General features: G+C 41.2%; 1 protein-coding gene across 6 annotated transcripts in view; it reads left to right on the top strand.

The window, feature by feature from the left end:
• DMGDH (dimethylglycine dehydrogenase) overlaps positions 1-25,250 on the top strand; it is a 73,908-nt gene that overhangs the window by 27,953 nt on the left and 20,705 nt on the right. For 4 of the 6 annotated variants that reach the window (XM_019968094.2, XM_019968093.2, XM_019968092.2 and 1 more), the window contains 7 exons: positions 4,379-4,548; positions 5,021-5,174; positions 7,168-7,333; positions 7,767-7,897; positions 9,618-9,835; positions 11,471-11,628; positions 14,114-14,173. In XM_019968094.2, coding sequence (XP_019823653.2) covers positions 4,379-4,548; positions 5,021-5,174; positions 7,168-7,333; positions 7,767-7,897; positions 9,618-9,835; positions 11,471-11,628; positions 14,114-14,173 — 1,057 coding nt within the window. Of the gene's footprint in view, positions 1-4,378; positions 4,549-5,020; positions 5,175-7,167; positions 7,334-7,766; positions 7,898-9,617; positions 9,836-11,470; positions 11,629-14,113; positions 14,174-25,111; positions 25,229-25,250 lie in introns of those variants that run through there. The other 2 variants (XR_011568719.1, XM_070796875.1) reach the window with 2 other exon arrangements.

Below are 25,250 nucleotides of genomic sequence, written 5' to 3'. Positions count from 1 at the left end.
GATCAAAGTGCCTCACTCTCTCTGACCAATCTGGCCTAATCCCAAAAGGCGTTATTGTTACTTAAAAGTTGAGATTGCTAAAATAGTTCTCACGGAACACAGTGGAATGCTTACGTCGACTACCCCTTCCAGCTTATACCAGGGATCCAGTCCATGGTTCTGAAGGCCAGCGGTTTCCATGTATGTGGCTGAGCACCAAAATCACCTGTTGTTGTTGGGTCACTCAGTCGTGTCTGACTCTTTTGTGACCCCGTGGACTGTAGCCTGCCAGGCTCCTCTGTTCATGGGATTTTCCAGGCAAGAATACTGGAGTGGATTGTCATTCCCTCCTCCAAGGGATCTTCCTGCTGCTGCTGCTAAGTCACTTCAGTCGTATCCGACTCTGTGCGACCCCATAGACGGCAGCCCAACAGGCTCCCCCGTCCCTAGGATTCTCCAGGCAAGAACACTGGAGGGGGTTGCCATTTCCTTCTCCAATGCATGAAAGTGAAAAGTGAAAGTGAAGTCGCTCAACCCAGGGATTAAACCTGAGTCTCCTGCATTGCAGGCGGATTCTTTACCACTGAGCCACCGGCCTTGTTAAAAAGCAAAGTCTCAACTCTGTTCTTAGTTGCACGTGTGTTTCATCCTCCTTTGTATCTTACCTATGAAATTCCTATTATTTGTCATTAGAATCCATGAAAGACATGTTGAATTTGAAAACCAACAAGCAAACATATTCACATACAACCCCCTCCTATAGATTCTGATTCAGTAGTCTGGAGAGGAGCCCAGGGATTACACTTCAGTATTGTCTGTTATTCTAGTCCAAAGAATAGATATTTGCAAACTGTCTACAGATATGCCAGTGCTCATTTTCATTACCCTAGTCAAAGCTGTTTTACTTTTGTCCCAAATATAGCAAGTTCTCCTGCTTCTAGGCAACTAACACAGTGCTCCCCAGATGTTTAATGAGCTGTACTGAACTGAATCTGGTTATCTTGGCTTAGAACAGATTACAAACAGCAAATTTAAAGACAGGAGAGTGCTGTAAGATGTAATGCCTGACAGCTTAACAGTTGTTATAAAAAAGCAGACACAAACACTCAGAAGGCATAGCAGCTGGGCCATGTAATAATGGGTTCTGCAGATAAATGCTAGACATAGAAGAAAAGCCTAACTCTTCTTTCCTCATCGAGTTCCCTTCCACTTCCATGTTATACATTACTTCCTTATGAAAATCTTATCCACTGGGCAGAGGCATACTCTGTTGTTGGTTATACAAGGACTCAACAGCCCCCGTGTATCACTTGCCTACTATATGCTTTAAAATGCCATGTCGATTAATTCTCCACCAGCGTCATAAAGTGTGCACATGAGGAGACTAAAGCTCAGGGTGGTTACGCAACTTGCAAGGTCACATAGCTGGTAGTGGCAGAACAAGAATTATACCCAGATCTCTCTTGCTCTATGCATTTCACTCTCAACCACTCTGGGCTTTCAATAGATGTTTCATCCATCTCAGCAGATGTGTTGTATGAGATTTTACATATAACTTAATGAGGGTTGTAGGGCTAAAGTTTGTGGAAATTTCCTTTTTGCTATGTTTAAAATGGATAACCAACAAGCACCTACTGTATAGCACACGGAAGTCTGCTCAATGTTATGTGCCAGTCTGGATAGGAGGGGATTTGGGGGAGAATGGATACATATATATGTATGACTGAATCCCTTCGCTGTCCACTTGAAACTATCACAACATTGTTAACCAGCTATACCCCAGGATAAAATAAAAAGCTTGAAGTTTTTAAAAAAATAAACACATTTTAACATAAAAATAAATAAATAGATTATATGCAGGATTCGCCTCAAGCAACAGCACTCTGCCCTATTTATTTACTCATATGCCATTGTTGAAAGATAAAGAACATGATGGTCTGGTGGTGAGTCCGCACGAAACCAAAGCACAACCCTGGCTATGCCCAAGGAGTCTGCCAAGGATATAAATTCTGTTATGTGTGTCTTGGCAGAAAAAAAAAAGAAGAACCATTAAAGAAGTAAAGTCCAATAACAGAGTGTGTACTGGGGTCAGATGACTGAGTTTGTATCCTAAATCTGCAGTCTGTTGCAGTGTGACAACCTTATTTAACTCCTGTGTGCAGGTTGGTTTTCTCACTGGTAAAATAGAGTCGCTAAAGCATAAATCAGCTGGTAGATGTCAGGGGGAAACAATGCCTGGTAAATGGTAAGCTCTCAGTTCAGTTCAGTTCAGTTCAGTCGCTCAGATGTGTCTGACTCTGCGACCCCATGAATCGCAGCATACCAGGCCTCCCTGTCCATCACCAATTCCCGGAGTTCACTCAGACTTACGTCCATCGAGTCAGTGAGGCCATCCAGCCATCTCATCCTCTGTCATCCCCTTCTCCTCCTGCCCCCAATCCCTCCCAGCATCAGAGTCTTTTCCAATGAGTCAACTCTTCGCATGAGGTGGCCAAAGTACTGGAGTTTCAGCTTCAGCATCATTCCCTCCAAATGCCAAAAGAACTTCATATAGTTTCAAGTCTTGTAAACAGTATCTCTAGCTCTCAAAATAACAGTTGTAGTCACACACTGGAACTGGTTAAGCGAATACACAGTTTATGCAAATAGTTCATAATTATTTTAAGCATATATTTAATTTTTTTTTTGCTTTCTTGATACTTAGTGAGATTGTGGGTGATTTGGATGAGCCAAATCAAGTCTCTTTTCAAAATTATCTAGAGAAGTATAAATTGCTATCTCTTTATCCTGCTTAAGAAATGTCCTTACAACAAGTATAAGGAAATATATCACTATAACAAATGATATAAATCACTTTTATAAAATAGTAAAATTGGTATCTTGTTGTAGAAAAAGGTAGTTAGCATTTCCAGTCTTTGCTAAGGTCCTCCCATGTTTTCAGAAGCGTCAGTGCTGGCTAAGTAGTTGTCATCTGGAGTACTGGAATTTCTTGCATTTTGATGTTTGCTCATGTGACTCCTTTTTGCTCCTAGTCCTCTTCCCATGACTCCCTACTCATCCAATTCCTTGAAAGCTTCTCTTGACTTAAACCACAGATGAACCACCCGAGACTTTACCCATAAGAGTGAGTGGGTAGAACCTCACATGGGTGACATTAAACCCTGATTCCTCCATCTGATATAAAATTATTTGCCACTTATGTTCTTGGTCTTTTAAAAAAATAATTATTCATTTGATTTTGACTGCGCTGGGTCTTCACTGCTACATGGGCTCTTTCTCTAGTTGCAGCAAGTGGCAGCTCCTCTAGTTGTGGGGCACAGGTTTCTCGTCACGGTGCTTCTCTTGTTGAGGAGCATGGGCTCTAGGGCACACAGACTTCAGCAGTTGCAGCTTCAGGCTCTAGAGCACAGGCTCAGTAGTTGTGGCTGTGCTGTGCTGTGCTTAATCACTCAGTCGGGTCCGACTCTGCAATCCCACAGACTATAGCCCACCAGGCTCCTCTGTCCATGGGGATTCTCCAGGCAAGAATATTGCAGTGGGTTGCCATGCCTTCTTCCAGAGGATCTTCCCAACCCAGGGATCGAACCCAGGTCTCCCCCTTTGCAGGAGGATTCTTTACCTTCTGACCCACCCAGTGGGCTTAATTGCTCTCCAGCTCTGCATAAGATCTACAGGCATGCTCCCTGATCTTAGTTGCTTCCCAGATCAGGGATCGAACCTGTATCTCCTGCACTGGCAGGTGGATTCTTCACCACTGAGCCACCAGGGAAGCCCGTGTTTTTGGTTTTAAAGTATCTTCATGTGGATATAGACAAGCTAATCCTCCACACCGAGGGACTCATTGGTTGCAAAATACAGGAGCCACTGTTTCTCCCCTTCTTCCCCACAAGTCCCTGGGTGACTGCCTCTTTGTGTGCCTCTATGATAATGGCCCAAGTCCTTGTACAGAGATCGTTGCTAAAGGGACCTAAACTAAGCTGAGTCTGGGAAGGGATGGGTATGCCACACCAGTGTGCAGATATTTCTCTTGCAAGATTCATATTAGTGAGAATAATCATAGCTCAAGATAAGGTACCAAGCACATCTGCCTGTGTGCTTCCTTGCCTCTATTTTCCTAGAGCGAGATCCTTACTAGCTAAGAGTCATAGGCTATTTTACAGACATGCATCTCTTGAAACTGTGGAAACTAACTAGTTATCAAGTCAGGCACATTTAATTTGGATGCTTAAACTTTTTTTTTTTTTGAGGAAAAAGATGATAGTATAAAGATTATGTTGATTGTGTGTTCTGAATAGCATAGAACACTCCAGCTTTGAGGCCTTGTGAAATATTTGGACATGTTTCATTGCTGGAAAGTAATATGCGTTAATAACAGGGTATTTATTTCTATATTTGAAAGATACGGCATAATCCATGCTGGTGGTGTCGGGAAATATCTCAGTGACTGGATCCTGCACAGAGAACCACCTTTTGATCTGATAGAATTGGATCCCAATCGCTATGGCAAATGGACGACAGCTGAGTACACCGAGGCCAAAGCAAGGGAGTCATATGGATTCAACAATATTGGTAAGGTGCAAATTTACTGTTGTCTGTGAAGTGTGTTCAGAATTGACTTACAGCACCTCTGACTTTAGATGCTTTTTATTCTGTGCATCATTGGGGAATGGTTAGGGAGTCTAAAAAGCATATGCTTCTAAAACAAAAAAGGAATCTATGTGAATATATGCCTTTAATGTGAGGAATGCATCAGTGATTTTAACTTTTAAATCTATTTTTACTTTACCTTTGATGATCATTATAAATGATGGTTTTGGTTTCTTGAAAATATAAATTTAATATGTATTATATATATGCTTATGTATTAAGCTTATATATGTTTATTTTACATATATTCTGTGTGTTTGTGTGTGTGTGTGTGTATATATATATATATATATCTTCTGGATTTTAAGTACTGTGTTTGCCATTTTCTGAATCCCTTCAGAATACTTTGTAGTTTTGGTTCTGTGCTATTAGAGTATGGGTTTTCCTTTTTCAGTTGGTTATCCTAAAGAAGAACGATTTGCTGGGAGGCCAACTCAGCGAGTCAGTGGGCTTTATGAAACCCTGGAGTCTAAGTGTTCCATGGGGTTCCATTCAGGCTGGGAGCAGCCACACTGGTTCTACAAACCAGGCCAGGACCCTGGGTACAGGTAAATGAGTGACTTAATCTACGCGTGGCTCAGACTGCAAAGTCAACTTTGGGAGTGGGATGGAGGGACCCAGTGAAGCCCCGTATCCCCCACACTGGCTCTACAAACCAGGCCAGGACCCCTGGGTACAGCTAAATGAGTGACTTAGCCTACCTGTGGTTCTGACTGCAGAATGAACTCTGGGACTGGGATGGAGGGACCCCAGAGAAGCATCATATCCGCCTCCCACCCCTTCACTCTACCCTATTCCAAACAGCACTGAGCCTTTTTCCATAAAAATAATTTCCGTGCAGTGGAGGCCTTAGTTTATCCCACGTGACACTGGCCCACATTAAGGACCCATGTGGCCTCGAGAAACCTACAATCGGCCCAAGTGAAGCGTCTGCTTGGAATTTTCCAATTGCTCAGAGGAACCTTCCCCACCCTCTCCAAGCCCCTTTATTTGGCCTTTAAAGGTTTACCTTGATTTAAGATGCCTGGTCAAATCACATAGTATGGAAACAGTGTGTAAATATGGATTTTCTGTTTATAAGGGAATATCTGAAAGCTACTGCTTTCTAATGTGTGTGCAATGAATTATGCAAATTATATGCACTGTTGATAAACTAGGGGGAAAGATCATTTACTTACTATTTTAGGTTAAGCTAAAACATAAAGCATATAACTGAAACAATTCTCTGATTTCCTCTGAAGTTGTTGACATAGTACTTGGATTGCATACCATCCTTGTATTTAGGATTAATAATGATTACATACTTTTTTCTCATGAGAAGACACAAACCAAAAGAAAGCAAGTTTTCAAGTTGTTACCTTTTTTTGACTGATACTTTGCTTATTTAAGCAGATTTTGATGTCTGCTTTACAATCAGACCTGAATGGTCCAAAGCATAGTAGTGGGCCAATTGTTGATTAATGAATTTGAACTCTGCAGTCAGCCAGTGGAGATCACCTGGGGGCAAAATACTGGCTTGGTTTTTTGCTAAGTGACCCAGATAAATGCCAGATCTATTCTTCATGTTGTACTATTTGGACCTGGCCTGTTTTTTCTACTATTTTAATAATTAAACCACTGAAAACATATCCTCCTCTGAAGTTAAAATACCACATTAATAGTCTACTCCATAAAGTAGAAAGGCCCCTGCATAATGAGTCAGTAGACCTTTGCTCCAGGCCCCGCTGTGTCATTAACTAGTACAAAGGCCTCAGAAATCACTTTGTGCCTTTTCTCTAAAAACGGAAGATATTGGGCCAGATGCTTGCTTACTCCAGGTGGCCAGCACGAGCATCACATGGGAGCTTGTTAGAGGGCAGCCTCTAGTGCCCTCCCCAGACCTGCTGCATCAGAATCTGTAACAAGTGCAAGTGACGTATTTACAGCAACACTTGAGAAGCACCAGACAAGATAGCTCTACCCCTCATATATTCTGATTTATGTCCCCCAAATTAGTATTTTTAAAATGCTCCCCCAGGTGATTCTAATATGTAACCAAGGTTGACAACTAAAGGACTAGGTGACTTTTAAGCTCTTTTTCAAATCTGAGAGCCCACATAGCCCACCTTATTTTCTAGTTAATTAATACTTCATTCGCTGGGAAATAGATCAAGGGATAGATAAGTAACTTAGAAAATCAGTTTCCAATATATATGTATGACGTGTAGAACAGGTGGCATTTTTCCCCCAAATGAAAGTGCCTAGACAAGTAGGGCTTGTTAGGGCTTCCCAGGAGTCTCAGCGGTAAACAGTCCAGTTGCCAATGCAGGAGATGTAAGAGACACACATTTGATCCCTGGGTCAGGAAGATTCTCTGGAGTAGGAATCTGGAGAGATAAGCCACTCCAATATTCTTGCCTGGAAAATTCCATGGACAGAGGAGCCTCGTGGGCTACAGTCCATGGGGTCACAAAGAGTCGGACATGACTGAGCACACAGAGCTTATAAAAATATTCTTATTCTGAATTTTTTTGAAAACAAATAACTTGTTTTGTGTTTCAGGCCAAGTTTTCACCGCACAAACTGGTTTGAGCCTGTGGGCTCTGAGTATCAGCAGGTTATGCAAAGAGTGGGGGTGATTGACCTGTCACCATTTGGCAAGTTTAACATCAAAGGCCAAGACTCCATTAGATTGTTGGACCATCTCTTTGCAAATGTTATTCCCAAGGTAAATAACATTATAGGGGTAGGGGTATAAGGTCCAGGATCCTGGCCTGCTTCATTTTCTATCCCCTCATTTTCAAAAAATTATTTCAATTCACCTAATGATTTCTGTATGAACATGAGAATTCTTCAACTAGTGAAGGGCATTCTAGCTAATTTTCAAACTTAAATTTTTGTTGACTGAATTATTATCTAAGGATCATATGGCTTTGTCTAATTGTGTCAATAGGAACCCCCAGCTTGGTTGAAATGTAATTTTTATGATCAGTAATTATAACGATCATTTAAACTGAAAACTTCAAAATGAATGGGTTTAGGTTTACAGATAGTTCACACAATTGATATAAAAGATTCAGATGTCTTACATTGTTGACATCCACATTTTTTATTTCCATATGGCGTTGAAAGGATACGTAAGATTTTATTCTTTTCTGTAGGTGGGTTTTACAAATATAAGTCACATGTTAACACCAAAAGGTCGAGTATATGCTGAGTTGACTGTCTCTCACCAGTCTCCTGGGGAGTTTCTATTAGTAACTGGTTCTGGGTCAGAACTTCATGATCTTAGGTAAGTGTACATGTACTAAGAAAACTATATGCATCATAACTGATCCAGTCTTGCACCGAGGGTGCTTATGTTTGTGGGCTTTTTAATCAGTAATTGAAAATACAACTTAAAATCTTTAAACCTTATTGTTCTAAATAAATGTCATGTCATAGGAAATTACTCAAGTGAGGGTCCCTATAACCACCCCCCTCCCAAAGGTAAAGTGAACCAGTGAGTTTACTGGTTCTAATAATATTAGCTCCTATTTACTAGGGATCACTCATATGTCAGAACCGTTTTTGCACATTATCTCAGTAAGTTCTTTTAGTAGATTTATCTGCAAGGTGTTTATTATGCCCATTTTCAGGTGAGGAAACAAGTTTGGGTTAAAGTAACCTGCTCAAGTTAGTCTTGTTGATTCTGATGCTCACATTCGGTTCACATTAGTGACTGAGCGACTTCACTTTTACTTTTCACTTTCATGCATTGGAGAAGGAAATGGCAACCCACTCCAGCGTTCTTGCCTGGAGAATCCCAGGGACGGGGGAGCCTGGTGGGCTGCCGTCTACGGGGTCACACAGAGTCGGACACAACTGAAGCGACTCAGCAGCAGCAGCATGTTGCCTTCAGGGTTTTCTTTTTTTTTCTCTTCCATACTTTGTGCTCCCTGGCCCATCATGGCGTTGAAATCATTGATTTGCCAACTCTGTCCTTCACATAAATCTTCAGTCTACTATTTAGTCTACTCTAAAATATATTGTCTTTAGTATTTCAAGAATATTTGGAATATTGTTGCTTGATAAACCTCTTACTCCAACAGACTCTCACTCTAGTTGTAAGGTGATGCAAATTCTATCCTCCTTTCCAAGATACGTTAGGAGCCACCTTAGCCACTTAGCTTTGTGTCAGTCCAGATGATCGTTTTATGACAGACTTGTGTAGCTCCAGGGACTGCTCAGTAAATTATAAGCAAACTCTCTCACTGGCTTCCAATCAAGACTCAGAAATTGAAACCAGTCTTTAGAGTTTTAATCTTCTCCTTGTGATTGTCAAAGCAAGTATGTGTCTGGTGGCAGGCACATTATTAACCTTTCGCAGCACGATTGTGTCTCCTATGTATGGGTATTAGAGAAAATTTGGATTTAAATTAACTTCCCAAGATGGACTCATTAGTTTAAATGTAGTAGGGCTGTCACTGTTTGAAAAAATTTTGTGGCAGAGCTTGTCTAAATGGAAGGATCCTTCTGTACTGTGAAAAATCACCCACATATTTGTAAGTGGGTAGCACAGCACCCCATTCCAGTACTCTTGCCTGGAAAATCCCATGGATGGTGAAGTCTGATAGGCTGCAGTCCATGGGGTCGCTAAGAGTTGGACACGACTGAGCGACTTCCCTTTCACTTTTCACTTTCATGCATTGGAGAAGGAAATGGCAACCCACTCCAATGTTCTTGCCTGGAGAATCCCAGGGATGGCAGAGCCTGGTGGGCTGCCATCTCTGGGGTCGCACAGAGTCGGACACGACTGAAGTGACTTAGCAGCAGCAGCAGCAGCTTAAAAAGAATCATTTACTATCTCTGAGACTCAGTTTCCTCAAGTTTAAAAATTTATTATATGAAATGACACTCTAGGGATTTTCTGGTAATTCTAGACACACAGTATATCTTCAGAGAAATAATCTGTTACCAACACGTGTTATTCCAGCAAGATTTAACACAGTGTTTATGAATCTCAAATGCAGATGGATTGAGGAAGAGGCAATCAAAGGTGGATATGATGTTGAAATTAAAAACATAACTGATGAGCTTGGAGTCCTTGGCGTCGCAGGGCCATATTCAAGAAAGGTCCTACAGAAACTGACCTCTGAAGATCTTAGTGATAATGTTTTCAAGTTTCTTCAAACCAAGTCTTTAAAGGTTTCCAACATTCCTGTCACTGCTATCAGGATATCTTATACTGGTAAGAACTGGAAAACAACCTAGAGTAAGTCTCTAAAATTTAGAAGCACCCGGAAATGTGTGCATACACACATGTTCAGTCTCTTCAGTGTAACTTTGGAGGATGATTTCTCCTGCCCAAGTCTTCTGACAATTCTGTTTATCCACTCTAAGTCTGAGAAAGTCATTCTGCAGACTTCCAGTTGTGGTTCCAGGCCCATAGCTAGCTGCCTACCATTCAGAAAGGTAGGTGAGAAAGTGCAAAGAGGATAGTTGTTGGAATAGCTGGAAGGGATGACAGAATGTTCAGGCCAGCTGATTCTGTGTTGTTGTTGCGCAGTCGTGTCTGACACCGTGACCCCAGTGGGGTCACCCACAGTGACCAATGTGTTCTGCATGTGGCATGCCAGGCTTCCCTGTCCTTCACCATCCCCTGGAGCTGCTCAAATTCATGTCCATTGAGTCGGTGATGCCATCCAACCATCTCGTCCCCTGTCACCCTCTTCTTCTCCTGCCCTCAATCTTTCCCAGCATCAGCGTCTTTTCTAAATGAGTCAGCTGTTTGCACCAGGTGGCCAAAATATTGGAGCTTCAGCATCAGTCCTTCAATGAATATTCAGGATTGATTTCCTTTAGGATTGATTCCATGTGGGAGAATTCAAAATGGTCTCCCTTAGAGAACATCTTGAATGTGTCAGGCACTGCCCTTAAAGCATTACCCCTGTTCATCTTTCTTTCTGACTAAGTGCATTAGAGAAGTCTTCCTTGGCACCTAATGGCACGTAGTAGGTACTAGAAACAGGGATGAATGAATGCTCTCCAGTTCCCCACTGGTTCTCTGGGCTCCCTCCTAACCTCCTCTAGACTCCTTGTCCCTTTGCAGAAGGAGTGCTAGGCGCCCAGCATTCACTCGGGTATGTGGTGCTCGTGTCCTGGAGAAGCACCGCACCGTTAGCCCTTCGCCTGGGGAGCAAGGCGAGCACACAGTATAAAGGCCATAGCTCTTCCCTAGGCTTCTCTTTTCCCCATCCTCCCTCCACCCAACCTTGGAAAACTGGCGACCAGAATAAAACATAAGCAAAATAAAAATAAGCCTACCCTTTGAGTTGGGTTTCATTTTCTTTTCTTTTTTGCCTGTGGTTCTAATGGTGAATGAAATGACCAAGTAGGGGAGAAGGAGGAAGCGGGGGCCATTAGAAGCTCTGGCTATTCCACAGTTCAATGATTGAACATTCGAATAATTGTCATCAGTGGCCTGTATGTTTAAGCCTTGCGATTTGGGGCCAAGGAGTTGGGGGTTGAGATGTTTAAACCTTGAACCCCTTATCTTGATAAACTTTGCCATGCTAATTCCTCACTTAACATTATGAAGCCAAGGTGAGAGGTAAGCTTAAGTCCTGAATTGTCTGAGTTGTCTTAAATGCTGCTCTCTGTGTGGGGGGTGGGGCAGTATTGGGCCCAGAAGCATCTGTCATATGGCAGGCTCCTTTGCAGTGCGGCTTGGTTGCAACTTTTTTGGGAACCGAGCTTTCATCACTCTACAGTGTCTATTTTGCAGAAATGGAACCTCTCATTTGTTGATGTGTTTTAGCTAATGCACATTAGACCTAGAGATTGTCATTCCTACTCTGGTGTGGCCCTTGTGGGTGTATTTCAGGTGAGCTGGGTTGGGAGCTGTACCACAGACGAGAAGATTCTGCAGCGCTTTACGATGCCATCATGAATGCAGGCCAGGAGGAGGGAATTGACAATTTTGGAACCTATGCCATGAATGCCTTAAGACTGGAAAAAGCTTTCAGAGCCTGGGGGTCAGAGGTTTGAAATGCTATCATCTTTATTAAAATTTTACATGTGTTGTATCTGATTTTTATGCAAGTGTTAGTTTAACTGTGTTAACATTGGCTCTGACTGTAAGAGAAAGAATGTATTGTAAGAAAAAAAATTTTTTTTTGGCCACATTGGACAGCATGCCAAATCATAGTTCCCTGACCAGAGCTGGAATCCACACCACCTGCAGTGGAAGCATGGAGTCCTAACCACTGGACCACCAGGGAAGTCCTGAAAACTTTATTTAATTAGGGACAAAGGTTTTTCTCCTCAATTTCCCAGTTACAAATTCAGGGAAACTGTGATGTAATGTTTATTCTGCCTTAATTCCCCTTGCTTGGCAGAGAGCCCTGGACATCTGCCTCTGTGTGCTGACTTTGGCTGCCCCAAGGGAGCCTGTCTACCCCGTGGGATTTGAGGACCACCTTTCAAAATTCTTCCTTCTCCTCTGTCGTATTGTCTATCATCATTTCCTTCTTCTTATGCACCTTTTGGGGAAGTAACAAGAAAAGCTGTCTTTCTGAGGGGCAAGGTTGGTGGTCTGGAATGTGCTGGTCCAGCCCACACCCACCGTTAATAATGAGAACTCAGGGTTTCTGTTTGTGTAGTTACACACCATTTTTATAGGCATGATGTCATCTACCTTCTCAGCTCTCCTTGAAGAGGGTATTATTGGTGATTCTTGGGCAAAGAGGTGGGAGTTATACACACAAGCACGCTAAGAAACAATAAACAACTTGGTCTAGATTGCACAGAAGTGTCCAAACAGTGGTTCAAACTCCGTTCTCTTATTTCATCTCCAATACAGCAGACTATCTTTAGATCTCAATTTTCTCAGGTCCACTAGCTGTTTTCTTGGAATACATTGAGGTTTTAGGTATGAGAGCTTAGATAAGGGACCTTTGTAAAGGGTGTACTTCAGGGTAGGGTCTCTGGGGTTTGAATGTATTCTCTACCACATATTATGTGGCCTTAACCCTCCAGAAACTTCACTTCTCTGTAAGAGAGAGACAGTCTTTATCCTACAGAGTTATTGTCAAGATTAGGTCATCTGCAAAGTGCCTAGGACATAAAGCGTGAATTTGAGGGCAAAGTGGGTTTGAAAGCTCAGGCAGGGTCCCTAGGACATTTAGATCAGGGGCAGAAGAAAGTGGGTTTTGAGGTGGACAGTACAGCCTCCTGGAGTCACTGAAAGAACAAGAGCCCTGGGGCAGTTGTTGCTTTACAGAGGATGTGCTCTGTTGCAGGGATCCTCAGCCTACCGGGGTCGGGGGCGGTCCTCAGAGGACGCTGCTGCAGGGAGAGACGGAGAGGACAGCTCTGCCTCCACTCTCCACAAGGAATGAGCAGCGTTTCTCTGCTCTCCCCCTTTCATTTCCTTCTGTCTCCATCCCAGCCCCTCTAATTTCCCAGCGGTGCCAGCACGCCCTCTAGCGTTATTACAGCAATCAAGTATCTGGACTTTTAAAATTTTTTCCTGAAATTCTGAAACTTTTTTTTTTAATCAATGAAATATTGTCTTAAAAGTAGACTTTTTATCATAAAACACATGCGGGCTTTAGAAATGTCAGTGTGGTAAGGACAACATCTTAAAATCAACAAGATGGTATCGCGTGCTCTAGTAAGCATGAGGTTTGGGGTGAGACACTGAGAAAACCCTAAGTAATAAATTCTCATCTTGTTTCTGGAATTTTGAAAATTTGAGCAGGTAAAAAGTAATCTTAGAGTTGCTCAAATTGACTAGGAAATATGAGTTCAAATTTTATATCATGTAAAACAAATTTATATTACACATCTAGGTCATGCAAAGGCTGTGTTTTCTTTTAAGTTTGGCTACCTTTCATGGGGTTTAGATCAGTTCTCTTGGTGCAAAAGAGACTGATGACATCAAAACAAACAAAAATCATGTCTAGTCCCAAATAATGGCTTTAGCTCCCCTTGAAGTGTATTGTAATGATAGCCAAATTCAACCTCTCTCTTTTTTTTTTTTCCCTTTTCCCTCTCCTGGACTCTGTGGAAACTATTTTCCTACCATATGCTTTTTTCCTCCACTTATCCTGATTTCTGGATGATTGCAAGATAAATAAATTACTTAATAATGTTTCAAATCACATTTATGCAGAATTAGTAGGTAAAAGCTTATGAGAATCTTGTTTCTGGGAAGAACATCATTGTTGTGGCATCCCTCAGACGTTTATTATACCAAAAGAGCCTTGGAAACTGGGAAACTTGGAAGCTGGGAATTTTAGCATCTAATTTGCTATTAAAATAACAGTATTTGCTGAAAGGCTACATTTGAATTTTAGATTAAAAAAATTACTTTAGAGGCCAGTTCACAATCTATATCTATGTCTATCTGTCTATCCATATATTTCAAATGAAAAAGTATTCTCTTTAAAAAATAAATATGAAAGTGATGTTACTAAAACCACTTATACTCATCTAAGATTTAAAATGCATGTTTCCCTTTTAGATGAACTGTGATACAAATCCCTTGGAAGCTGGACTGGAATCTTTTGTAAAACTAAATAAGGTATGTTTACATTCCAAAGTGTACTTGAAATAAATCTTAAAACTATGCTGTTTCATGACAGAGCCATGCTTTAAAATTTAACCAAGTGTTACTTTAGGGCAAATGAGTTGAACATAAATAGTAAGCATTGCTTAAGTGCTTCATGTTAAGCTTTGTCAAAATTTGATATCAGTTCAAATGATTCTAATGTATGTGCCTGTTGATGCAAGAATCCATCAACATTGAAAACCAAATCTAAATTCTAAGATAAAAATCAGTAAGGATAAGATGTCAGCAGGCTGTCTTGTAAATCCTGGTGACTTGTGAAGTCACAATTAGCTGATGAGACATACTGCATTAATTGACTCTTCCTGGGTGCTCAGCAGCATGAAGCAGCCTCACCCAGCAGATCTGTCCATCTACTTATTGCGCATCGTGCTTTGCAACATCTGTGTGTGAGCAACTGACACATTTCAAATATGTTCAGCATAAAAGTTATTACTGAGGAGACAACACAGGCCCACAGAGTCATAACTGATGCTGACATTCTAAAGTGAACCTGCATCAGTGGTTCTCAGATAGCATCAGTATCATCTGGGAGCTTGCTGGAAATACAAATCCTTAGTTCCCTACTAAATGAGGAACTGACTCAAACCTCAAACCTACTAAATGAGAATCCCTAGAGGTCAAGCCAAGTGTTCTGTGTTTTAACAAGCTTCAGGGGATTCCAATGCACCTAAAGTTTGAGACGCACCAGCCTGTACAATCATTGTGGAAAAGCCTATTATGAGACCAGTTTATTACAGTCTAGCTCACCTATTGCAAATCCTACAAATATAAACCAGGTTATCCCATTATGGACTAAGTGATTATGTCCCTCCAAAATCCATATGCTGAAGTCCTAACCCCTACGTGGTGCTATTTGGAGGTGGGGCCTTTGGGAGGTCATTAGGGTCAGGTGACATCATCCTTGGGGTCCCCACATTGGGGTCAATGTTCTTATGAGAAGGAGAGAGATCAGAGCTTGTTGTCTGCCGTGTGAGGATGTAGTAAGACGGTGGCTATCTGCCAGCCAGGAAGAAGAACCTCACAGGGGAACCAAACTGGCCCTGGATCTTGGACTCACCAGTCTCCAGAACAGTGAGAAGTACATTCCTGTTGTTTAGGCCACTCCATCTGTGCTATTTTGCTATAGCAGCCTGAGCTGATTCAGATACATATTAAGCAGTGTCTTAGTTACTGTATGAGAACTTAGTGGAGGTAGTCAGTGGTGATATTGAAGGATAAGGACAGCAGCTGTCTTTGTTTAGGATATTTGTTAGAATTCCAAAATTCCTGTCCTGTCCTGCCTTAGGTGTTAATCAGCTAAAGGAAAAGCTGTTTTCACATTCCATGGAAATCTGTGAACACATGAATATGAATCAGGCTAAGGAAACTTTTTTAATGCCCCGAATCAGTTCCAAATTTTAAGCTAAGATATTAACATAAACATGTATATTTATGGCATTAGATTTTAGGAAAAAGAACCTCTTAAAGGATTTTAAAGGGACTATCTTTCTGTACATTTTCCCCATAACTTTTGTTTTTACAATGTACCATCTGCCTCCAGACCAGAGAAAGCAGGTTCTTGGAGTTCGGGCAGACCCTGGCAGCAGATTGCTCCTTCTTCTAACATTAAGTCTTGGTTTAGCCATGTAAAACTAAGGATCAAAATGGCCTGACTCCTGAAAGCACTAAACTTCTGTTGTTGGTCACCAGTAGGTAAATAGATAACTGACTTCTTTGCTCCAGTATTTGGGTATTATTGTTTGGGAATAAGGCACAGACAGTCTCTTCATGTTGTAAATGGATTTTTAAAACTCCCTTTATGATTTATAAGCAGGTGTAGTGTGACTTGCATGTTTATTAGTTCCTTTAAATTAGTTCAGTAACCAAATCTCAGCTTAGAACTAAGTTAGTTGTTTCATGGATAGTGACTTTGATTTATGTTGTTTTTATGATTTCTGAATCGTTTGTTCTCATTTGGGTGTCATAAAGTTGATTTCTAATGCTTTCACCGGGTGAAGGTCCAAGGACCGGGACCTAATCAAGCCGGTGTTTTTCAGATGCATAACTCAGGTGGTTAGTGGGCTTCAGCCTAACCATAGCAATGCTTGCTAATTTCCAAGACAGGTGAATAGGTTGCATCAGCTTTGTTTTGAGCTTGTTTGGTGGTTTCACAACAATTTTATCTTGGTTCCATAGCAGTCTCTAGTGCAAAACAGGTTCCTGGAAAACTTACTTATATTACAAACTGAACCGTGCCACTTGATAAGTTGGCTCCTGTGCCAGGCTGTTACCCAGCCTGGTTTCATACCTTTTAAAGAATAATATAATGCAAGTCCATATGGCTTTCAGAAACTGATGTTATATGAAAACCAAAGCAGCAAATATAGGAGAACATTTGTATTTAAAACAAAACCAACCCCCCAGATCCTGGCATTCTCCAATTATTATAAATAATTTCTTTCTTTTTTTAACCCTGCAAAGCAAATACGTAGACTTCCCTGCTTAGCCCCTCTGTGTCTGCACAATGACTGTGTATGCCATAACATGAAGACAAATACAGAAATGCAGGCTGTATCAGAGCTAGGAAGATACCTACACCTCTTTATTTGAGGATGAGGAAACTGAAGCACAGAGAAGTGACCCAGGTGCTGTGCCGTGTGTGGCCCAGGTTGAACTCTGACCTCGCTGCAGTGAGTGCTTTCTCACCCACCACTTGCTCAGCCAGGTCCTTTCTTGTAATGGGCTTTGTTGTTGTTATTTTGTTGGTAAGTTGTGTCCAACTCTTTGCTACCCCATGGACTGTAGCATGCCAGGCTCCATGGGCTCCTCCAGGCAAGAGTACTGCAGTGGGTTGCCATTTCCTTCTCCAGGGGATCTTCCCAGACCAGGGATCGAACCCAAGTCTCTTGTGTTGGCAGGCGGATTCTTTACCACTGAGCCACCAGGGAAAGCTCTATAAAGAGCTTATCAGCCTTGAAAAACTGCCCCCAAATTTTCTGGCAACATGTATCACAGAATTTGCATGGCTACATTTTGTCAGTCAGTACCTCCCCCAGTCATGTTTTTGTTATAATGAATTTTGTATCTTGTGGTAGGATCAGAATAGCTGCTTTGGCCATTTTAAGAAGGAAGATGGGTGAGTGAGGACATACGCTAGCCTCATTAGGGTGAATTGTGTTCTTATCAAAACTGGTACCAAAGTAGGGAAGATAAAATTGGTGCACTGAAGAAATCTTAGATCGTAAAGATGGCATTTGTCTTCCTTAACTCTTAAAGCTCTCCGAGTCAGTCTCCCAGTGGTGCCGGCTTATGTGAAGCAAATACACCTGTGTGTACACATTCATCCATCTAGTCAACATTTATTAAGGACTATTTGCTGAACACTTTGCTACACCACAGGTCTAAAAATTAAAGATGTGGCTCCTGATGGCTCTTAGATCTCATGAAGCTTGAAATGAGCGGAACTTTAAGAACTAAAGCTGTAGGATGTATTCTTAACCTTGATTCTAAAATTAATTCTCTGCATGAGGTGGGTTGTGCAATAACATGTATCAGAACCATCTCTTGAAGAGATGGGAAGTGCTATGAGACATGTAAATACTGAATGTTTCCTGGGAAGTCTAAAACCCCTTGACCTGAAGCAAGTTATATCATTGTGCTTAATAGTATTATAATTTGTTCCCGAGGAAGTTACTTTCTGGGGAAAAAAGTTAGTGGTTTTTCGTTGTTGCTGGAAATGAAAGAAGTGCATTAATTAAAAGCAAAAGGAAAATCAGCTGCCTTTGGTCAGAGTCATAAGTGTTCTTGGAATTTTCCTCTTGGAATTACTGAATCTATAAAACCCCAGCCAAGGGCCACAGAGGATCGAATACTAAGGGCGAAGTATTAAGATCAGAAGATTTTTTCCCCTCATAAAATGCCCCCTGCCTTTTCTCTGTCTCTCCCTCTCTTCCTGTCTTGAGTTTCTCACCAGTAGAAACAGAATAAAATGTGATACATAATTCAAGAGGGAGGAGATATATGCATGTGCTATGCTGTGCTGAGTTGCTCAGTCGTGTCCGACTCTGCAACTCCATGGACTGTAGCCTGTCATCCGTGGGGATTCTCCAGGCAAGAATACTGGAGTGGGTTGCCATGCCCTCCTCCAGGATATATGTATACCTACAGCTAATTCACATTCTTGTACTGCAGAAACACAACATTGTAAAGCAATTATCCTCCAATTAAAAAATGTAATATTTATTAACACCAAATTGGAAGACAATATTACTTCTAGAAATTAGAAGGTCTCTTTGAGGAAAAAGGATTTAAAGCATAACCATTCAGTAAGCAAAGCCTAACCTAGATAGCATATTAAAACAGAGACATTACTTTGCCAACAAAGGTCCATCTAGTCAAGGCTGTGGTTTTTCCAGTGGTCATGTATGGATGTGACAGTTGGACTGTGAAGAAAGCTGAGCGCCGAAAAATTGATGCTTTTGAACTGTGGTGTTGGAGAAGACTCTTGAGAGTCCCTTGGACTACAAGGAGATCCAACCAGTCCATCCTAAAGGAGATCAGTCCTGGGTGTTCATTGGAAGGACTGATGCTGAAGCTGAAATTCCAGTACTTTGGCCACCTCATGCGAAGAGTTGACTCATTGGAAAAGACTTTGATGCTGGGAGGGATTGGGGGCAGGAGGAAAAGGGGATGACAGAGGATGAGATGACTGGATGGCATCACCGACTTGATGCACATGAGTTTGGGTGAACTCCGGGAATTGGTGATGCACAGGGAGGCCTGGCGTGCTGCGATTCATGGGGTCGCAAAGAATCAGACACGACTGAGTGACTGAACTGAACTGAACCATTCAGTAAGCAAAGCCTAACCATTCCGTGAGCAAAGCCTAACCGTTCAGTGAGCAAAGTGGAACAAAAAGATGGTAAAGAGGCAAAACCCTTACCACCAGGCCTACTACATCCAAGTATTCAATAAATATTAGCATTATTAAAACATCAAACTGGAAATTCATCATTGTTCATGGACAACAAGTTAGAAAGGAATTTCTCTTATGTTATAGTGGTGGAAGTACCCAGCTCTGGGGATATTTTAGGTAAATGGTAATAGGATTTGAGGAAGCAGAATATTTTCAGCAACTCTCAGTCTTGACTGCACATCAGAATCACCTGAAATATCATTCCTTTATATCTTGCAACCTTTTAAAAAAAACCTCAACACTCAGGCTGTACCCCAGATCAATTAAAATAGAAGGTAGAGACTTAGGCAGCAGTATTTTTTATTTTGTTTTAATTCCCCAGGTGATTTCAAGAAAGATTGAGAATGACTGTTTTTAGGTAAGTGACTTTCAACTGTCTAAACATTACTATCTTGGAGAACTTAAAGAAAAGTTACCTGATGCCTTACCCTCAGGGGTTCTCAAAGTGTGGTTCACAGACCAGCAGCATCAGTGTGACCTCAGGATTTATTTGAAATTCAAGTTATTGGACACCATTCCAACCCCCCAAATCAAACTCAGCAATAGTGTCTCTCCGTGTGATTTTGATGAACACAAAGTCAGAGACCTGCCCAAACCAACTGGATCAACCCTAGGGTTAGGATCTGGTTTCTTGTTTTTGTTATGCAATGAAGACTACACCAAAACCTTTGACTGTGTGGATCACAACAAACTGTGGAAAATTCTTCAAGAAATGGGAATTCCAGATCACCTTACCTGCCTCCTGAGAAATCTGTATGCAGTTCAAGAAGCAACAGTTAGAACGGGACATGGAACAACAGACTGGATGCAAATTGGGAAAGGAGTACGTCAAGGCTGTTATTTCTCACTCTGCTTATTTAACTTATATGCAGAGTACATCATGAGAAATGCCAGGCTGGATGAAGCATAAACCGGAAACAAGATTGCTGGGAGAAACATCAGTAACCTCAGATATGCAGATGATACCACCCTTAAGGCGGAAAGTGAAGAACTAAAGAGCCTCTTGATGAAAATGAAAGAGGAGAGTGAAAAAGTTGGCTTAAAACTCAACATTCAGAAAACTAAGATCATGGCATCTGGTCCCATTACTTCATGGCAAATAGATGGGGAAACAATGAAAACAGTGACAGACTTTATTTTCTTGGGCTCCGAAATCAGTGCAGATGGTGACTGCAGCCATGAAATTAAAAGGCACTTTCTCCTTGAAAGAAAAGTTATGACCAACTCTAGATAGCATATTAAAAAGCAGAGATATTACTTTGCTAACAAAGTCCATCTAGTCAAAGCTATGGGTTTTCCAGTAGTCATGTATGTATGTGAGAATTGGACTATAAAGAAAGCTGAGCACCAAAGAATTGATGGTTTTGAACTATGGTGTTGGAGAAGACTCTTGAGAGTCCCTTGGACTGCAAGGAGATCCAACCAGTCCATCCTGAAGGAAATCGTTGGAAGGACTGATGCTGAAGCTGAAACTCCAATACTTTGGCTACCTGATGTGAAGAACTGACTCATTGAAAAAGACCCTGATGCTGAGAAAGATTGAAGGCAGGAGGAGAAGGGGACGACACAGGATGAGATGGTTAGATGGCATCACTGACTCAATGGATATGAGTTTGTGTAAGCTTCAGGAGTTGGTGATGGACAGAGAAGCCTGGTGTGCTGCAGTCCATGGGGTTGCAAAGAGCTGGACATGCCTAAGCGACTGAACTGAACTGAACTAAGACTGAGAACTACTGTTTTAGTTCTTTTAACCTCATACCAGCTATGGTCCAGTGAATAAACAGGAAAGTGGAAAAACAGCCTGGTCAGATGATTGGCTACCAGTTAATATGTTGCTTAGTTGTGGCTAACTCTTTTGTGACCCCATGGACTGTTGCCGGCTAGGTTCCTCTGTCCTTGGGATTTCCTAGGCAAGTACTGGAGTGGGTTACCATTTCTTTCTCCAGGGGACCTTTCCAACCCAGGGATCAAACCCGTGTCTCCTGCATAGCAGGGGGATTCTTTCCCACTGAGCCACCAGGAAGCCTACCAGTTAATAAATTCTGTCCCAAATCTTGTTTTTAACAGAATTTTTTAAAATGTCACTAAATTCTAGCTCTGTGACCTTGGGGAAGCTATTTAACTTAATTTTCCAACTGAGATTGCTAGTCTGTAAAATAAAGGCTCCCTTTCATGTCTAAGATTCTATGCAGTACCACCTTGCAGAGTGCTTGGAGACTCTATGTTATAGCAATCTTGGAGACTGCTATGTTATCTATATGAGCTGCATGATTATATCATTCTAATTAAGCCATCCTTAGTCTCTTACCCATTTCTGTTGCTGAAAGACAAAGGAGGGAAAAAGAGAAGAAAGAAAAAAGGAAATGAAATCGAGTTTGAGATCTAGTTTATCATCCTTGAAACATGTGTCAGAGTATATTAAACTAACACCCATTGAATCATTCAGTTCAGTTCAGTTCAGTCACTCAGTCGTGTCCGACTCTTTGTGACCCCATGAATCACAGCATGCCAGGCCTCCCTGGCTATCACCAACTCCCGGAGTTCACTTAAACTCATGTCCATCGAGTCGGTGATGCCATCCAGTCATCTCATCCTCTGTCATCCCCTTCTCCTCCTGCCCCCAATCCCTCCCAGCATCAGAGTCTTTTCCAATGAGTCAACTCTTCGCATGAGGTGGCCAAAGTACTGGAATTTCAGCTTCAACATCAGTCCTTCCAATGAACACCCAGGACTGATCTCCTTTAGGATGGACTGGTTGGATCTCCTTGCAGTCCAAGGGACTCTCAAGAGTCTTCTCCAACACCACAGTTCAAAAGCATCAATTCTTCGGTGCTCAGCTTTCTTCACAGTCCAACTCTCACATCCGTACATGACCACTGGAAAAACCATAGCCTTATCCTCATATATCCAATTTCTGTTATAAAACTCTGTTTCCATTGTAAAGTCTTAAGTATGCTATTTAGCTAATTATTTTCTAATTTGGAAATGTATGGGAACCCTTGGCTAGGAATTAATTGAAGTAATTCTTTAGGTTGCTTTTATTTTAATTATTTTAACAGTTTCCTGCATGCATGCGAAGGTGCTGCAGTCATGTCACACTCTTTGTGACTCAATGGACTGTAGCCCACCAGGCTCCTCTGTCTGTGGGATTCTCCAGGCAAGACTACTGGAGTGGTTGACATATTTCAAATGTACCACTGGATAAGTTTGGATGCAAGTCTGTACTCATGAAAGCATCACCACTTCAAAGACAGTGAATGCACCCCTCATCCCCGAAGTGTGTTCCTGCCCCTTGGTAATCCATACTCCCAGCCTTCCCTACACTCTACATGGCCCCAGGGAACTTTTCATCACTGCAGACTATTTTGCATTTTTCAGAGTTTTATATAAATTGAATCATACAATATATACTCTTTTGGATATATGAAGATATAATACACAGCCTAGGAAAAAATATTGGCAAAGTATGTACCTGACAAGGACTTGTATCTAGAATGTATGAAGAACTTTCATAATCTTTGAGCCTAGATTCAGCATAATTGTAGAAGATTCAGTTCAGTTTAGTCGCTCAGTTGTGTCCAACTCTTTGTGACCCCATGAATCTCAGCACGCCAGGCCTCACTGTCCATCACCAACTCCTGGAGTTCACTCAGACTCATGTCCATCGAGTCAGTGATGCCATCCAGCCATCTCATCCTCTGTCGTCCCCTTCTCCCCCTGCCCCCAATCCCTCCCAGCATCAGAGTCTTTTCCAATGAGTCAACTCTTTGCATGAGGTGGCCAAAGTACTGGAGTTTCAGCTTTAGCATCATTCCTTCCAAAGAAATCCCAGGGCTGATCTCCTTCAGAATGGACTGGTTGGATCTCCTTGCAGTCTAGGGGACTCTCAAGAGTCTTCACCAACACCACAGTTCAAAAACATCAATTCTTCGCCACTCAGCCTTCTTCACAGTCCAACTCTGACATCCATACATGACCACAGGAAAAACCATAGCCTTGACTAGATGGACCTTTGTTGGCAAAGTAATGTCTCTGCTTTTGAATATGCTATCTAGGTTGGTCATAACTTTCCTTCCAAGGAGTAAGATAATTTAATTTCATAAATTAAATTGATAATTTAATTTCATAAATTAAATTAAATTGATAATTTAATTTCATGGCTGCAGTCACCATCTGCAGTGATTTTGGACCCCAGAAAAATAAAGTCTGACACTGTTTCCACTCTTTCCCCATCTATTTCCCATGAAGTGATGGGACCGGATGCCATGATCTTAGTTCAGAAGAACGTTGAGCTTTAAGCCAACTTTTTCACTTTCACTTTCATCAAGAGGCTTTTGAGTTCCTCTTCACTTTCTGCCATAAGAGTGGTGTCATCTGCATATCTGAGGTTATTGATATTTCTCCCGGCAATCTTGATTCTAGCTTGTGTTTCTTCCAGTCCAGTGTTTCTCATGATGTGCTCTGCATATAAGTTAAATAAGCAGGGTGACAATATACAGCCTTGACGTGCTCCTTTTCCTATTTGGAACCAGTCTATTGTTCCATGTCCAGTTCTAACTGTTGCTTCCTGACCTGCATACAGATTTCTCAAGAGGCAGTTCAAGTGGTCTGGTATTCCCATCTCTTTCAGAATTTTCCACAGTTTCTTGTGATCCACACAGTCAAAGGCTTTGGCATAGTCAATAAAGCAGAAATAGATGTTTTTCTGGAACTCTCTTGCTTTTTCCATGATCCAGCAGATGTTGGCAATTTGATCTCTGGTTCCTTTGCCTTTTCTAAAACCAGCTTGAACATCAGGAAGTTCATGGTTCACGTATTGCTGAGGCCTGGCTTGGAGAATTTTGAGCATTACTTTACTAGTGTGTGAGATGAGTAGAAGATTATAGAGATGTAGAAGCAGAAGATTATAGAGATGTAGAAGTAGAGATGTAGAAGATTAGCTATTACCAAAAAACTGACTGTAAACATCCTTGTAGAAGTATTTGTATGGACTATGGCTTTCTTTTCTCTCAAATTAATACCTACAGGTAGAATGGCTGGATAAAATGAAAGGGATATGTCAACTTTTTAAGAAACTGTTTTACAAAGTGATATACCAGTTTTTATATTTTATGTTCCCACCAGCAGTATATGAGAGTTCCAGTTTCTCCAAATCCTCATCAAACACTTGCTGTGATCAGCCTGTTTAACTTCAGTTATTCTAAGAGATGTGTAGTGGTATCTTATCATGGTTTTAATTTGTTTCATTAATGACTTGATGCTTAACATCTTTTTTATGCCATTCCTGTCTCTCTTTTCATGAAGCATCTGGTCAAATTTTTACTCATTTTTAACTGGGTTCGTTTTTTCCCTTATTTTTGAGTGTTGAAAGTTCTTCATACATTCTAGGTACAAGTCCTTGTCAGGTACATACTTTGCCAATATTTTTTCCCAGGCTGTGTATTATATCTTCATTTGTCCAATAGTGACTTTCAAAAAGAAGTTTTTAATTTTTGAATGTTTAAACTCCTTATCAGTTTGTTCCTTTATGGATCATGTTTTCATGTTGTATCTGAGAAATTTTTGCCTAACCCAAAGTCACAAAGATTCTCTGCTATCTTTTTCTACAGGTTCTATCATCTTTTTACATTTAGATCTGTGATTCAGTTTTAGTTAATTTTTCTATCTGATGAAATGTATGAATGGAAGTTTATATTTTAGCATATAGACATACAATTGTTTACAGGACCATTTGTTGAAACAGACTATATATTCAAACTACTTTGCCTTTGTACCTTTGTCCAAAAAAATTTGTTGATATAGGTTTAGGTCCGTTTCTGGACTCTATTGTGTTGTATTGATCTATTTATCTTTCTTGATGAGGATACCATACTGTCTTCATTATTGTAGCTTAAATTACGTTGTGATAGCCCTGAAATTTCGTTGTTTTTTTACAGTGTTGTTTTAGCTATTCTAGGTCCCTTGAATTTCCATGAATCAGAAAGCCTGCTGGGATTTTGATTGGAATTGCATCCTGTCTATAGGTTAGTTCAAGTCTTCCAGCTCATGATGAGGTATATCTCTTCATTTATTTAG

The sequence above is a fragment of the Bos indicus genome, chromosome 10 (assembly GCF_029378745.1).
Source record: "Bos indicus isolate NIAB-ARS_2022 breed Sahiwal x Tharparkar chromosome 10, NIAB-ARS_B.indTharparkar_mat_pri_1.0, whole genome shotgun sequence".
Classification (NCBI taxonomy): Eukaryota; Metazoa; Chordata; class Mammalia; order Artiodactyla; family Bovidae; genus Bos; species Bos indicus.
Note: the sequence above shows the minus strand (reverse complement) of the source record. Positions and strands in the feature narration are given on the sequence as shown.